Raw genomic sequence first — 18,043 nt, 5'->3', positions numbered from 1 at the left:
TTATGACTGACTGAAGTATTTCCAGACACAAGTGTGTAGACTTTAATCTTCCAGCTGATTTCCACTCTCCTTACTATATGGAAAAGCTTTTACTTTCCTTGATCCTCCCATTTTTATTCCTCACAGACAAATTAAAAAAACATCACTCACTGGAGTAAATGCAAACAGTAAATTACTCTCCTTGAGGAAGAAGAGAAGTGAGAGAAAAAGGATTAAGAGCAGAGTTTTGCACGAATAATTCTAGTTCGGTGTAGCCTGTGTTCTGATACAGTGTCTAAAGCTGCACTGCAACCCGTACTTAGTCAATGCATTAAATGTCTTCAGTGACAAAAATAATAAAACTAAGTGTCTCATACTATGGTGGAGATTTCTACAAATGGATAGGTTAGACATAAAATTATCTTTCAGATGATAGGTTTCTGGTTATTTTACACTCTCTATTTCCACTACCTTATTAGCAATTCAAGATATGAGCTCTTAGCACTTTGTAGACTAAATTAATGAGTGGAGTATTGCAGTGGGAATCAAAGTAGTCTCCACAAGGCATAGCTTGGGGATGTAGCTTTAAGCACTCCAGAAAAAAAAATGTGGAGAATAGTTGAGACACCATAAAACTAATTATAACATATAAATATTAATTGGGAAAAAAAAGTGGTCTTTCACCATAGTCTCACATAGTACTGAATAAATACTGTATGTGAGCAGAGGCTATTTTTTTTCTGGTTTTTTTAACCATTAGGCGATTACAGAGAGATTATATACTAATGTAGCAAAGTACACAGATTTAGGTATTAGAGAAAGGTAATGAAAATGTCAGACCAAATGCAAGAAAAACCACTCGTTTGAAACACCAAAATGTAACTGAGTAAAAATAAATTCATATCAATAGAATGTGGAGTGTATATGGCCATAAAGTATTAATTCTGCTGCTGTATATCAGTTTCATATCAAAAGCCGCTTATGTAAAATTATATGAAGAAAATAAATTTCAATATTTTTCATTCAACATTTAATTACAAACTATATGTGAATGTGTTTATTTTTTTGAATTTTTGCTTCTTTATTTTTTTAGGTTTGGCAAACTATAGCATAACAGAACAGAAAAAAATAGTTCTGTAGAATGAGAGAGAGTCTCAAACGTCCCAATGAATAATAGGATTTTTTTCAGTGAGTGTTCCTAAAACCAAAACCAGTTCCTTTGTCACTCTGTAGCTGGCTTGTAATATAGTCTATTAAGAGACACTGATAATCCTCACATGTCTCACCTGTGCTTTCCTGAAGATATGATAAGATCATGTTGCCAGTGGCCTTCCTGTACTGCCTTGCCACTGCTCTCTCCCCATGATTTTTCCTGATCGCACAAAACTAATAACTGCCTTTATGAACTTTTCTGTACTTCTTATTTGTAACAAGGAATATATGTGCTGCCTTTTGGGTAGCCTGTTCAACTTTTCCCTGTTGTGGTTGCTGGCCTTTACAACTTCCACTTTTGTGTTACTGTTAACTGAACTATCTTTCTAACTCACTTTACTTACCTCAGGAAGTCTCTAAGTAAAACAGCAAATCTTGGAACACTTGACTAACGCCAGAGAATAAAATGTTTTTCAATAAAGCTTTGATGACTTAACTTTCATCTTTGGAATGACAGCTGTATGTGCATTCATTTTAAAATCTTTTTCTGAGAATTCTTCATAGTGCATTATGTGTCCCACGTGTTTTCTTACTGTATGCTCTGACAGATGGGATCAAAGATCTCAACCCTTATTTACAGTTTTCACAGTAAGGCTAGGACATAGAATACTAAAATGTATGGTAAGATATTTATTTCAATTTATTGCAGCATGTCTGAAACATGACAGGTTTATTCCTATGTTTTTATCAGATGAATGACACCACAATACAGGGATACAATTGAGCTAAGAAAAGGAGCACAAAACCAAAATTGCAATGTCCATAAGCCTTATTTAAGTATGAATTAACTGCTTTAACAAGTATAGGCACACCTTCTGCTTGTGGATTTTCAAAAACCTATCTCTGCATTAAGATGTCATTCAAATTTATTTAATATCATATCTGACTATCTAATTTTGAAAGATGAAATGTCAGTTGTCTGCTTAGAATTGGCCAGCGAAGTCAGAGGATTCTGTTCTTTGTATTGCTTCCATGATAAAATAGATGTAAAATATATCCCAAAAGATTCACCTTAGCTATTAAGGGGAAAAAAGAAGAGTGAAGCCTGAAAAGAACACAGAGCAGTCTTTCCAGGTGATGTTTCAGGAATGACATAGACAAGAAATGTACAGACATACTTGATTCTTCTTTGAGACAGGAGAATAGAGGTCCTTTTCAATCCTATTTTTCTATGATTTTGTTTTTCTATGATTTTGTTTGCAATCTCCTGCCTAAAGTTTTCCCCTGCATAGTTCTCTGCCTCACATTTTGTCCATCCTCCCAGTATTAAATGGCAAGTTCTCTAGAGTAAAAGATAGACAAAAATATGTAATCAGCTATTGTGTGACACAATGTTACTTAATGCATGTGTAATGGCTTGTGGGACTCCTGAGTGGCTTTTTGTCTCTTTGACAGGTACCATCCACCTCCGCATTCCCGAGTCCTCCCCAGTTGGGACAGCCATTGGCAGCATTAAAGCCACAGATGCAGACACTGGAAAAAATGCAGAAGTAGAATACAGAATTATGGATGGCGATGGTACAGATATGTTTGATATTGTGACACAGAAGGACACACAGGAAGGCATCATAACTGTGCGAAAGGTGTCTATTAACAACATTCACTAAATGATTTTGGTGTCAACGTTATGCCACAAATGTTCAATAGAAAAAAGTGCTTAGGTCATAAGATGACATGTTCTAACGGCTTAACAATTGCAAGCATCCCCCATCAGTGACTGAACGGTACTATTTCCTTTTAAGATGAACTGGAAATAATAGGTGGTAACAATATCTGAGATGCAGCACAGTTTTAAAGCATTATTGCCAGCAAAGTATGTAAAAAATGGACCATCCCCAATGTGTTAGTACTAATTAGCTCTGTGATTTCAAATACAGACTTCTTTAGTATTCATGTAACCTATTTTCTTCAGCAAGCAATACACAATTCACTCACTACTGAGAGACATAGGTTTTCCTTATCTAGGAGATTCTCATCAACTTAGGTGACCAGTGTATGCCCGAACACCAACACACTCATGGAAGCTGAGTCGCAAGCTATATTGTTTGTTTTGTTCCTGTTTCCAGCACGTCAGCTGGTTAACACACGAACAGTGAATAATAACAGTAACCCTGTTTCAGAGCTAGCTTTAGTTCAGCCCTCTGTCTTGCATCTCAGAGCACTTTCAGAGGTGTAAGATCTCACATGTAGAAATGCCATTCTCCTGCTCCTCAAAAATTTCCCTTCCAGAAGTCCCTCAGTCCTTTTCTTTGGGATTTTGAGATGTGTTTCTAAAGAGTTCAGGCAGCATTTCTAACATAAAACACTGTTTATATTAGCTTTCTAAAAAACCTCCTTAAATATAGAATAACGAATTAGAGACTACTATAAAATATGTCTCCACATCTCTTGATAATGGCAACCAAGGAAAAGTTCTGCAAAGATCAGAGTGTGTTCCTTTTTAATCTCTATTTTCTTCTATGCTCATAGTCAGCATTGTAATTTACCTGGGAAGGAATGAAAATACAAAGTTTGGGGCCCAATATTTTTCCTTTTCCTAGAAGCTTGGGAAGGCTTCTCTTGAGATGCTCCTTTCTTGCTTGCTTCAAATTTTTCACACAGACTATTATATTATATCAATACAGTCTTGAAAAAACCAGCCTAATAACTGGATCAAGGACAAAAAATTCGTAAGTTATAACACAGCAGCTCCAAAAATGTCACCAATAAATACTAATGAACAAGATCTTCTTGTTTTGTCATTAGCAATCTGACACATTTTGCAATTTTCAGGATGCTTTCTCATATTGATAAATAAGTAGCTTATTCGGCTAGCACAAACAACAGTATTAACTAGCAAGGAAGAAGATATGCTCAGTTTGTTCATTTATGAAAATATTCTCTTCTTTTATTATTATTTAGCCACACTGATTGTCATTTCTGTTTTCAATGGTGAATAACTACAAATAGCTGGTGTTCCTTTACTGAGCCCTTAAGTTACTAAGTCTGAATTTAATATCTGCTGCAAAAGAACTTTTTCTATACAAGTTTTTCTATGCAAGTTCTCACAGACAAAATAATTGCTTTGCCACAATTTCATATATTTGGGCAACAGTTTTGTTCATTATTGGTGATATATTGGAATCTACGCGGTTTATGTCCATGTTTTGCAGTGTAGCCTGAAGAGATGTCCAAACTGGATGTGAATGTACTAGTAGCAGGTTAACTACATCTGCATGGTGCACCTTCTGGCAAATTAAGACAGCTAATTAGAATAAAGCAGAACTAACATGGCTTCTTTGCTTCTAGGCGTGAAGTCAGCATGCCTTAACAGCAGCATGTTGCACTTCATAGACACACCAATAGTCTCAGATCTAGCTAAAATAGCAGCACTATGTTGCATTTCTCAATTACATACATAGATATTCTCCCTTCTGCTCTAACTACTTTTTTAAAACAAGTTTGGGGCAGTGGGGAAACTAATTCTTTCACTGAACTGCATCTTTCTGCTCTTAAATAGAATATTTAAATTTCTAGGCTGTCACTCTGCCATCTTTCATGAACATTAATTTGTATTTAAAAGCAGTTAGGCAGAAAAAACAAGTCTTCTACCACCCATTTTGATGAATGAAAACCACCAGTTTGATATCTCCCTGAGATTTTGGGGGAGTTAATGAAGTCTTCTTTGCGTCAGAAAGGTAAATTCTCAGCTTGCTCATTTCCTCAGTATCATTAATTAGCTAACACTTTTCATCTGTGACAGTTAGAAAAATTTGAAGGAATAGAGGTTCTTTTCTATCCAAAATGGTTTCTAATTATAACTCTGAACCTTTTCTCATTCCATTTTAAAAAGGAACTGCTGACAAAAATGTCAAATCTATTTTGCAAAAAAAATCTCTGAAGTTGGATTCATTAAATTAAATGAAAAGGAACAAGATTAAGCTCTTACTGTTTCTCTAGATATAGAGAACTTTGACTCACACTCGCTCTTTAAAAGAAACCTAAAACATTCCTGATATTTAAAGCCAGCTACATTTGTTTGACAATAAGGATACTCAGGCCATTTTGAGTATCCAAGAGTTTATAGTATTTCCTGAGAAATATTAGTAGTAAGTACCTTGTTCTGAAATGTCAGTATTTCAAGTCTGTATTTCAAATATTTTCAAAGCTTGTATGATTGTTTCAAATCCGTATTCTTGTGAAACAGCTGCAAAATTCACTAAATAATTGGTAAATTTGCACTGAAAATCTTTTTTCATTGGTGCTATGATAATTCATATAATATTTAGGAAGAGAAACTTGCTCTAAAAACAATGGAAATTTCTTATTGGAGAAAGTGATTCCTATGCTGTGGAAAATTTGAACTGTATTGAGGTTCCCCCAACCCAGGGCAAGATCTGACAAGGCTTGAGTCCTCTTCAGTTTCCATTATGTATATAGGTCAACATCTGCCAATATGTAATGTAATTTAATAAACTTTATAATTGTCTTCATTTTTAGCCACTGGACTATGAGACGAGAAGACTTTATACCTTGAAAGTAGAAGCTGAGAATACCCATGTAGATCCACGCTTCTATTATCTTGGGCCTTTCAAAGATACAACTATTGTGAAAATCTCTGTAGAAGATGTAGATGAACCTCCCATCTTCAGCAGATCTTCTTACCTTTTTGAAGTGCATGAAGATATTGAGTTGGGGACAATAATAGGAACTGTAATGGCACGGGATCCTGATTCGGCCTCAAGTCCTATAAGGTAATATTCCAGTCTCTGTAAACACATCATTTGCTAAAGAAATTAAGAGAAATAGTAATACAACATGAATTTTCACGTACACATTGTACACAGGAAGAAGATGCTAATGTTTTTTTCTGTTATTTATTAGTGTCCCAGAGATAGACAGAATTGAGAATGATGGTACCAGTAAGCCACCAAACACCTCAGGGAACAGCCATTCACTTGCACACAAGAGACGCAGCAAATATTTTCTAGTACTTTAAATCTCAGAAAACTTATAAAATTGCACATTGATTTCAAGTAGGCTCTTCAGGACTACTTCTTGCTTCACACTGTGAAGACGTGCCAAACCAGTCTATGGCCCAGGAACAGGACAGAGCTTTCTAATGCTTTCTCTGGTCAGTCCTGGAAAGTATGCAGTGCAGATCTCTGGTTGGTGCCTCCTGCTTTGCAGGCTTGTCAGAGTGATTGCTATACAGAATAAAATTATCTTTGTGTGTGCTTGAATACCCCAAGAAATTAGACATTGAAAGATTAATACCTTTAAAAATCTTTTCTATGTATACTACTAGATGGTACATGCTACACCGCATCTAGCTGAATGTAGTAAACTATATTTTGGTGTGGGGTTTTTTGTTTGTTTTTCTGTAATGCATAAGCTTTAAGAAACAGGTAAGACAACGCTGTCCAAGTTGGATGTGTGTTGTCTGAAATACCGAGCAAAGTACAAAAATTACATTCTGGCAAATGAACCTTATTTACTGATTTTGAAGTCAATTGCTACATACTTCTTAACGAGGCCCAGGTGGTAAAACTGGATTTGGAAATAAAAGTGAATCTAATTTTTTTCCTGTGTGATTCATGTATATGGAAAAGACAGGAGATAACACCAAGCCTCTAAAATTTAAGAATATTTAAATAACTTAGCATTGCATCTTTATCCACTCTAATTGCATGAGACAACTGACAATTTTAGTAGTTATATTTTCTTAATTGTGACTGGAAAAAGAACAAACTTGGAGCTTTTGCTCATTTTGTTTCTGACACAACTTGTTGGATTGAAGAACTGTGTCAGGTAGTTCCCTCATCACTATTATTTACACAGAGTAGCAACCTAAAGATTATTTTATATAATTTTTCTATGTCCTGTTGATATTTCTTTCATTCTCATTATAAAACATAATTTAGAAGAGGCAGGTGGAGCAAACCAATAATAATAAGGGCAAAGAAATTTCTAAAAAAATTGAAAGGGACCATTGAACCTAGATTTAGTTCGCTTGAAGAAAAAAATCAAAGATATATGTGATAATGCTCTTCATAGCACAGTCATTTCTTTTAGCTTTCATTTAATGCTATCTAGTTGAAGACAAGAACTTTAAAACAATTTGCATAGCATAGATCAAATTCTCTTTAGTATTTGCTCTCTTCCTCAACTTCCAAAGCAGCCTTGTATATTCAGTCAAATAATAATTACCTAGGATAAGTTTTACAAGCTTTTACTTCTTACAATATCAATATTAAATACAAAGTACTGTGTGTTTACCCTGGAAATGAATAGCCAACATTTAAACTAAAGTATTTTGAAAGTTGTCATATTTTGAAATTAGGGCAGTTTGTATAATACTTTAATACTGCTATTAAAAATAATATTACAGCTTCAGGTTGTAGAATTGATTCAGTTTTTAATTTTTTTTCTGTTTAGCTGTTTATTTTAAAATATTAGGTTTTGTTTATTAAAATTCTATATAAGTTAGGCTTCCTGTAAATTGAGTGCCAATAGCTTCCTGTTGCACTAATTTCCATTTCTGTTCAATGAATATGGAGGTATTTTCTGAAAATAATCATTTTGGTAGCATTTGTAGGCTATTAGAAGTAATATGATGGGATAAAAATATGTGCTATTATCAAATGGTGTAGAAATTTTAATGAAACAATGTGGAATAGATCTCATTAGCTAGAGAAGTGATTATTGCCTACTGAAAAACTGTTAGCTAGAGTGCTGTCAAAATAAATTATTTTCCTCATTAAAACTCATTCCATGGATGAAGTAAAATCAAATGCTTATCATATAAGCAAAATAGTTTTAAATATGATTTCTCTGTAAAATAGCAGGTTTTTGTTTAATTCTAACTAACAGTTATTATAGTCAGCTAGTAGTAAAAAAATTATTTTGAGCAAGTCTTTCCTGCATTTTCAGAAGTCTTTTTTGGCTGTTCTAATTTCCTTTTGTTTTGTTTTTGTATTCATTTTGGTGTCAGTTTGTTTGTTGGGGTTTTGTTTGTTTGTTTTACATATTTATGTTATCATCATGGGTGGTGGAGTGAACAAACAAAACCCACCAAAACGTTATAGACATTATTTTCATATTACAGCATTTTTTCATTTGGCTTAATTTAGTTAAGTACTGTAAGTAAAAATAGATACACTTTACGAACTGTTTAGATCACTCATAAAAGACCACAGAAACATGAACAATTTGTTTCTACTGTACTGTACAAGTACTAGCAGACTTTTTTTTTTTTTTTAATTTGGCCCAATTCTGCCAGGTAGTTAGATAAATGTTCTGTACTTTGCAAAATCCTACATTTAATTCCACATCAAAGGTTCAATCCTAACTTTGACGGCAGTGTTAAATATTAGAAAAAATGGAGGAAAAATAAATATTCTGATTCTAGTTTGACATTCTGCCATATTGTATTAGTAGAAGTTTTACTTGCAGAAGTATAGCAACTATGGCAACAGAGAAGGTCCTTTAACGTCAGTATATTCATGAAAGTGAAAGTTCTGCATGTGAACTTATTTTTATAGAGCTTTTTTTTAACTTGATCTCTAGTAAATTAATATATCCTAAAGTGTAGAAGCTGAGTTTATCACAATACTTTTAAAAAGCTCATAAATTAGCTGTCAGTCTCAGTGTGAAGGAACACTACATCAAAGACAATTTTACTTTCAGGATTAAAAAAATTATTTAATTATTATATTGAAATTCTGACTTATTTTTTGTGATTCTCATATATGTCTATAAAATCTCAGATGATCACATTTTACATTATTGTATCATACTTATGAAATTTTTGCAATTTTTATTGCTCATTCTATGGAACTAACCTTGAGAATTTTCATAAATGTTTATAGAAACTAAATATATGTCTTCTCAAAACTAACCTTTGTAATATAACATACAAACCTAAAAGCTATATTGACTTGTAAAACGTATGCTTTGTTCCATTTTCTATCATTTGACAATACGTTTTCTTTCTTTATCATATTTAGGTTTTCTCTGGATCGTCACACTGACCTTGACAGGATATTTAATATTCATTCTGGAAATGGGTCCATCTATACTTCTAAGCCACTTGACCGTGAGATATCACAATGGCACAATCTTAGCGTTATAGCAGCTGAGATCAGTAAGCCAATTTGGTCTCTTTTTCCTTTCAGTTTTCCTTAGCCTGCAAAGTTACAGCTGTGACTTCATGAGAAAAAAGCTCCCTTCCTTCCCCCCCCCTCCACCCCCCTTCTATTAGATATTCTGGGAAACTAATTGGGAGTAGCTAATAGCAGCTGTCTCCTCATTGCTTTTTTCCTCATCTACTTCCACCACTGACCTTTAATGTCCAAGTTACTTCTGAAGTGTGACCCAAATAAATAATAACACTGGAGTAATTCTGTTTTCTTCCTTTTCTTTGAGGACAATGACATGATTTTCCTGTTAAAGTAGCAGAGTTCAGGATGGTAATCTGTGTTTTTGTCTCTATCATTTTCTTCATTTCCTTAGAAATAATTTCATTATCTCTTCCTATGGTATCTACACCTACAGCTCTTGGAATCAATACATCTTATAATGTGATCCCTAATGTGATCCCTAAGCTGTAGCATTTCCTGTATTATTTAAATCAGCTCTCTGTACATATAAACCTGCTACATTATTGAGATTAACTCTTATCAATAAATGCCTGACAAAAAATGTTCTAAGGGACAAAGGTCTGGTCTTTGAAATCAACTAGTGAGGATCACTTGCTTTTAAAGACACTGTTTTTTTAGGGTTAATTCTACATCAGTCAAAAAAAGAAAAAATTGCTGATCAGCAGTGAAGCATGGTTGGCAAGAACTACACTACAAAGAACTAAATGGAACATCACGTCCAGCCAATTAACCACACTTAGCCTGCCTGTCCCCATTTCTGTAGTCCAGAGCAATAGACTGGTTGTATTGAGCACACACAGTAGCTGTACTTTTTTTTTTAAAAACCTTTTTTTTTTTCTTGCGATGCATGGTCCTGAGCTTATAATCCTTTACAGTGCTGTCCAATGTTGTAAGAATACTTTTCAGAAGTATTTATATAATGAAAAATCTTAGTATCTTTGTATGCTTATATCACATTGCTAAACTTACTTCCTTGTCAGGATACTTTGAGCAAATTTACATTCTGGACCTAGCTGGAGTAGCTAGCATTCTCCAAAGAGGTACATTAGTTTTGGAGAAAGAAGTGAAGGAGGATATTAGATTTAGGTCTTTAAATTTTTTAAAATATTACCTGTGAAACATGACACAATGAGGCAGCAGCGTTAAGACTAGAACTCATTTGGAAAGTTAGTATAAAAATGAAAAGGCTATGAAAAACTGAGCCCTAAACCTGCTATTTTAAACAATTCAGGATGTCAAAAAGATACACATCACACTCTTTACCAAAGATGTTATTAATAACAAGTGAACTTAATGCCAGCTACTCCTAAATGTTTACTGTTTTACTTGAAGCAGCTTAAAAGGGGAAAAAAATCAGTAATTTTGTATCATCTCTACTGTTACTTATCCTATTCCAGTTATCCTATTACCTATATCCAATATACTATTACCTATCTTATCCTATATCCTTATTCCTATATCCAAAGTTGCAAAAGCTTATAGTATTTAGCTACCAGCCAGCAGAATTCCAAGAAATGGCTACACTTTTTTACTCTCAGGCATTATTTCAGATTCCTGGTATGGCAACTAGATCAGCAAGCGGGAACAGGGACGCTTGTATTCCTGAATTAACCTATACTAATGAGAGGGCATTCTAGACAATACTAGGGTTTTGACATTTGGCAAGGGGGAGGTTACTATTCTTGTTTTGTAACCTAAGGTCTGAAAATCTACATTCATATTTTTTAAGGCAATTTAAACATAAAAACTCTGATTCTAATAAATTCTTTACCTGATTTTTTGGGGGGTATTTTCATTGGCTTTGTTGGAATTTCTCCCTATTTATTAAGGCACAAGAGAGGAAAGTCAGGATTGAAAAATTTTCAAAATATATATGTACAAAGTCAATAATATCTTTTCTATGTAAAACAAAACATCACAAATTTTTAAAAAATTTAAAATTAAAAATCAAAACCTTACAACAGAATAATACTCTTGAGCCCACCAAATAATCAAATTCGTCATGATAGTAATGGGCATAATTTTCATATACTACATTTGCATAGATTATTAACAGTTGCAGCCCCTATTTTCATGTAAAAGCTTAATTACTCACTAGATACCAATATGTAAATTTATTTTTTACTCTGAGCAAAACACCTCCTTATTTTTCAGGAGGTCTGATTCTTACCTGGTATCCGTTTGTATGCTAAATTTTGACCAGTTTCATACCTAATTTTGCACGTCTATTGCTCATGAAATTTGGAAGAAAACAAAAAACTTTTAGTAGGAAAATAAACTCATTCTTCTTCTTTCTTCTCCTGTCAGACAACCCCAAAGATACTACTCGTGTACCTGTCTACGTAAGAATTTTGGATGTTAATGACAATGCCCCACAGTTTGCTGTATTCTACGATACTTTTGTCTGTGAAAATGCAAGAGCTGGACAGGTATGCCTTTCATAAACACTTTCCACTATCCAGTTTTGCTACGGCACTCAATTGTAGATCATTCTTGCCTGTTGCTTGGGAGAAATCATGTCCAAAATAGCTTTTAAAATGTTAAAAATGAAAGCGAAGTAGCTCTGTAGGTGAGGCTTAGAGTGAAATATCAATATATTACAACAGCATCAGTGTGTGAATTATCACTTTTCTTTACCTAACACTGTACTACTGTTAAATCCTGACTAGATATATCCAAGAGACATGGTCATAATTTGTTTTGCCATTATCTTCACAAAGTAAAATGTTATATGTAGCTACTAAAAAATTTGATCTATATTTTCATAACTCTCAAATAGCAAAATTCAGATGTATTTCGATCCATGCTGATGGTGACTACAGACATCTGTCACACCTTTTCTTTTTTTTTTGCAATTGTTAGCCTTATCTTTTATTAGCACACCAAAAACCTTTGAAAAGAAAATACAAAACATACATTTTTTGAACAGGTAACATAATATTTTCTTTTGCCTCTTAGAGGCTACAGAACGTGTACTTCAATTTAAGTGAAATGACTGCAGTGCTTAATATCTAGTTCCTAATAAGCAACTGCTTATTAGAACTGTTAAAAAACTGTTTTCCTATTACAGCACAGCATATCCCAGAGCACAGTCAGCCAATAATAAATCCTTTAAAATGGTAGCAGTAGTACCTCAGTGCAATCATTTTAACACCTTTGAATAGAACATGGGAGAAGTGCCAGCTTGTCTTAACTGTTTGAGTCCTACAGGTATGACATTCAGGTTGTATTACAAATGTCACATTCAGGTTGCCATTCTTCTTTCTAAAGTAACATCAGCTGGAAATTAGAACAGCGGATTAAAGGCCCAAATTTATAATGCATAAAATATCTAAAAGTACTGAGCAAGGGCATTTGTCTGCTGTAAGAGTTATAAGATAATTCAAGCTGTTGGATAAATAGAAATCACTGTAAACATCTAGAATTTCTGACAATTGTAGTGTCTTCTACAAATGCTGCAATAATATTTTAATCATTTTCAATATGAGATATGGATTAATAACTGGAAAAGTAGAACACTGAATTTTCCTCTTCCAGTTTCACAGAAAATTTCCTGAGTAAAAAAAAATTGAAATTAATTAATTCACAAATCTTACTCTGTTTGAGGTTTTAGAATCTGTTCTGTCCAGGTTGCTAACTATAGAGGATATAGGAAATGCTTGATAGAACAGTTATATTTTCATGTAGACATATTTTGAGGAACTCCATTTTTCTGAGCTATCTAGAATATTGAGGTCAATATAATTTAAAAATAAATATAGAAGTTATTTCTGCATTACACTGGTTTTCTGTTTACATTCAGAAAAGGCTGTCAGTTAAAAAGTTGGAAAAACCCACACTAATAATTTATGACTAATAAATGAGAAGCTAAATAAGTGAATGTATCCATTAATGTTCACTGAAATTTTTATAGAGCTCAGTAGTGTCTCCTTTATCAGAAAAAAAGTGCCAAGTTTACTAAAATGGCTATAATTATATTTAAAAAAAAAAAATCTGAGTTGCAAATGATTGTTTAAAGAAAACTATTCACAGGAAGAGAAAAAATGCAGTGCAGGATAACATGAATAATCTATTTGAATGTAACTATTTTCTTCTTGCTTACTGGTAGACCATAAATAAGACTTGTTATTTTGGAATTCAGTCTGTCCTGAAGGATTGAATCTAATCAATCCATACTGAACATGGTTCTCTAAGTTTGGTTCCTCCCACATTTATGCTATTTTTCTTTCCTTTCAGGTTTTCATAATGACATTTGATCCATGATCAAATTTAAATCTTCCATTAGATCACTGAAACTATTATGATACTTCATCAGTCACAAATTCTGTGGTATTCATTTAAATATTTCCTATCTCCTACTGACATGTTAATGAATATTAGTTTTCCAGTTTATTTTCCCTTAAACCTTCCATTTACTTAATTTATACAGAAATAGGTATAAAATATGTATACACATATATGTACTTACATCTATAGACACACACACTATATATATTATATATGTGTGTGTGTGCTTGTGTGTATACATATACTCACACATACACATATAAGCATATATATAGCAAGAGACAGAGGGAGAGTAGTTTTTATGAAATGTGGTTTTGGGGGTCTGAGTGACTCAAAGGGCCTGTGATTGTTTTCCTGCTTGCTATTACTGTTGATGTCAGACCATACCATGACCTTCCAAACAATGGGAATACCCTGTTCCAAAAAGCTCAAGCTGCAAACAAGCACCACTAGTGGCAGAATGCCATTTTGATGGCTGTTGTTCTTTCACCCCCCCAAAATGAGGACAATCTTGGTGTGATCGCATAAGGGGACACAGGCATTCATGTGGGCTATACAAGGCTGACTCAGTAGGAGTTGAAGGGAAGAAAGGAGTGAAATGTTCAGACTGCTGCAGTCCTGTACAGAAAGAAGTTCAAGCGTCCTCCATTTCCAGGTGAGAAGAGCCAGGAGCTGGGCATCTGGGCAGATGGATTCCCACTGGTTTTGTCAGCTCCCAGCTGCCACACCTCTGGCAGCTCAGCAGCCAGCCTCCAAAGATACTCTAATGTAAAAGACAGGAATTAGTGTAGAAAGTAGAAGTCAGTCCTACTTTAGAGATATTTTACTTGGAAGCCGAGTATATTTTTCTGCATATTTATATTGCCTGTAGCAACAGTCAGAAGAGGGGCCCTTCTTCTCCCTTTATAAATGTCCTGCCAAAAGAAAAGAAGGCATGAGCTGAACTTGGACAGCAGCCAGGTACCCACCCAGCCACTCCCTCCCTCCTCAATGGGACAGGGGGAGAAAGTAAGGTGAAAAAGAAAATGGGTTGAGATAAAGATGGGGAGATCACTTACCAATTACCATCATGGGCAAAACAGACTCGACTTGGGGAAAATTAATTCAATTTACTGCCTGTTAAAAATAGGGTAGGATGGTGAGAAACAAAGACAAAAGAACTAAAACACCTTCTCTTCATCCTTCCTGCTTCCCAGGCTCACCTTCACCCCTTGATCCCCAAATCCTTGACCTCCTGCCCCCCCGAGCAGCACAGGGGTGGATGGGGAATGGGGGGCTGCAGTCAGTCCATAACAGCCCCTCTCTGCCACTCCTTCCTCCTCACCCCCTCCCCTGCTCCAGCATGGGGCCTTCCCGCGGGCTGCAGGGAAACACCCGCCCCACCGGGGTCTCTCCCGGGGCCGCAGGGGCCTCTCTGCCGGGGCGCCTGGAGCAGCTCCTGCCCTCCTCCTGCTCTCCCCTCGGGGCTCGCAGGGCTGTTTCTCACCCTGTTTCCCTCAGCCCCGGCTGCCGGGCAGCGTTTTGCCCTTCCTTCCCCAGGCTTTCCTCGAGGCGCCCGCCCGTGGCTGAGGGGCTCAGCTGTGCCCTGGGGTGGGGCCGTTGGAGCCGGCTGGAACCGGCTGTGTCCGGCACGGGGCAGCCCCGGCCGCTCCTCACAGGGGCCGCCCCTCCATACCCCACTGCTGCCGCTGCCGCTGCCTGCTCCTGGGCACCTGCGCCTGACACAAGTGCGTTGTCATGTTTCAATGGGAAACTGCTTAGTTTTCTTTTATTCCACTTCGGCTGTTCACCATCTTCTCCTACTCTGTTCATTGTAATATATATATATACATGTGTGTCTGGGGGGTTATATACATACAATTTAAAAATAGTGAGTAACAAACATAAACCAAATCACATAGGCCTTGCATTAACTGACCTGTACCATCATGGGTGCCCAGTGGCATTCTGGTCCTTTCAAAGATCATGTCCTTTCTCTGTAGGACTACCTGCCAGAGCCAGAGGTAGGAAGCAGGTAAACAGCGTGATTCCCTGCACCTTTCAAAGCCTCAAAAGTAATGAGGAAAGTTGTGTTTTCATCTGTTTGGGTCTCCAAGCATGCTTGTTACAATCTTGCTGTTATTAGCCTTCATTTTACCAAATCTGTACATGCCCACTCCCTTTTCGCATGTCCCAGTGTTATATAAATCAGTCTAGCTCATCATGGATTCTCTTTCAATGACATTTTAAAATATGAATGATTTATTCTTTTTTTCTTTTTCCTATATCTTAATTCAGCATAGATGACATAAACACACTAGGTTTCTTGAACCAATTCTGGTTTGTTAAGTCAGTTTTTCATGGAAAGGCAGGGGAATAGTAGAAGTTAATCATATTTACTTCCTCCTTCAAAGGGTCCCTTATAACCAAACAGGATTTTCTAATGAGACTTAAGTACTTCTTTCCTGGATAGTTACTGCTGCTTGTTTAATTACATTTTTTAAAAACATAGTACAAAATGGTATAGACAAATTTAAGAAACTGAGGACTAAAACCTTTCATGATTCAGTAGTGTTCAGTTTTACTAAAAAATAAAAAAAGTGTACATTAACGGTATCAGATTATCTGCAATACCTTTTGTCTATATTTGCAATGTAACACTGGGTAGCAGATGACCTATAAGGCAGTTTGCTCTCTGCCATTTCAATTCCTCTCAATTGTAGGTTTATATTTGAAAGCCACTGAGAAATGGAAAAGGCTGCTAATTTACATATTGATCACAAATAAAGAGGTGTACCCAGTCAGAAATGTTTCTTTTTTCTTCAAATGGATTTGCATATATTTAAGAGACTCTAAGTAGTTACCCTGCCATCAATTATGGCCCAGAGGTTCAGAGTCAAGCAAGCAATGGCTAAAAATTAGTATACTGAAGGCTTTATTGGTCCCTGAAGCTTCAGGAATTAGTCCAGGTTTGGTAAAACACAGATAGTATTGTAAGTGGCTGCCTAGCAACTGTGAAAAGGGAAAGCTTGTGCAAAACAGCTCCTATGGTTAGTTAGAATCTTAATTACTCCTATCAGTTCTGTGCCCACAAACAACTGGATAATAACCAGATAAAAATTGTAGAGTCATTAGATTTACCTGTCAGACTTTGGTACAGTCTGCTTAAAGCGGTTAGATTTGTGAAAATAATTAAAAATTTGAGCAAAGAAAGACCCACTTTCATGAGATCCATAAGGTGCCCCAAGATGGCTGAGACTGGAATGCTAGAGGAACAAGACATGGAGCAGCAGGCACAATACACTGAAAGTCTGGAAGATAATATAATGTATCAGTCTTAGGAAACAGTTTCTGTCACATGTTGCAATTGCTTGGACTAGGGAGCAAAAGGAAGAGTCAAACACAAAGAACTGTCCAATACAAATACTATGGGATGGAAAGGTCTGACTCCAACCCAATTGTTGTTTAGACAAGTCTTGGAGAAGAGGCAGAACTGTTAGAGTCCCAATGGCTAGTCTGAAAAAATTGTAAAAACAAAATTCTGTGTGCCACACTGGGATCCTCAGTGTCTCCTCACCTTCATTTTGATCACAACTGGTGAAATAGAGGAGAGTGGAGGAAACAAGTACAACAGAGCTATTTTGACTAAAAAAGAAAAACAAACAAAAAAACAAACAAAAAACCCCCAAAAAACAATGCACCTGAGAGGGATTCCAGACCTCAACCTACTCTCAAACAGAAGTTGTGATAACTCTTTTTGCTCAAGTCAACAATCAGCAAGTCAAATATGTCCTGTTTAGAACATCCAAACCTGTGATACTGCTATCATTGTCTGCAAGAGAGATGGAGTAGGCAAGCAAAGAAATCACCAAAACAACCTATATTATTGACTATGGCCTACAGCTGTACTTTTATTGCTTCCTGGCAATGCAAGAGGAATCTGCTTTCCCCCTTCCTCATTTGTATGTTGTGTCCATGTGTTGTCTGAAGCTTGCTTCACGTACAGGCCTTGAAAGAGCACAAAAGTTCTTGCAGTGCTTCAAAAAGTTAACAGGAAGATGCTGCTCCCTCCAAAGACCAAAGGCCAACTCTAAATGAACTTCATCCACACTGAGCTTCCAATCCGGTAAATAGCATGTTCCTTGTGATGACATACAGGAGGAACTCGAGTGCACCAGCAATACTGCAAGAACTTTCCAGGCTCACACAAGAGATTATGAGTACTTGCTCTATTGGAATGCATACATGGCCTCATTTGAAAAAGAGCTAGTAATGCACTTGCCATGTGAATTTCCGGTAATATCCTCATTTGCAAAACAATTTATAAATATTTTTAAAGTTTAGGTTCTAATTGAGAATAGCAGAACAAATCTCGCTTTTGTTTGTGATGTATTTTACAATTTAATGTGGAGGTGCTGTAAATGTGACTACGTATCTAAACACAT

At 35.8% G+C, this 18,043-nt stretch overlaps 1 protein-coding gene across 1 annotated transcript in view; it reads left to right on the top strand.

Moving 5' to 3' along the window:
* Positions 1-18,043, top strand: part of CDH10 (cadherin 10) — a 65,355-nt gene that overhangs the window by 41,102 nt on the left and 6,210 nt on the right. The window contains exons 5-8 of the mRNA XM_072851358.1: positions 2,587-2,774; positions 5,671-5,924; positions 9,180-9,316; positions 11,640-11,761. Coding sequence (XP_072707459.1) covers positions 2,587-2,774; positions 5,671-5,924; positions 9,180-9,316; positions 11,640-11,761 — 701 coding nt within the window. The remainder of the gene's footprint in view (positions 1-2,586; positions 2,775-5,670; positions 5,925-9,179; positions 9,317-11,639; positions 11,762-18,043) is intronic.

This window comes from Ciconia boyciana, chromosome 2 (genome assembly GCF_034638445.1).
Source record: "Ciconia boyciana chromosome 2, ASM3463844v1, whole genome shotgun sequence".
Lineage (NCBI taxonomy): Eukaryota > Metazoa > Chordata > Aves > Ciconiiformes > Ciconiidae > Ciconia > Ciconia boyciana.
This window is presented reverse-complemented; position numbering and strand designations above follow the sequence as displayed.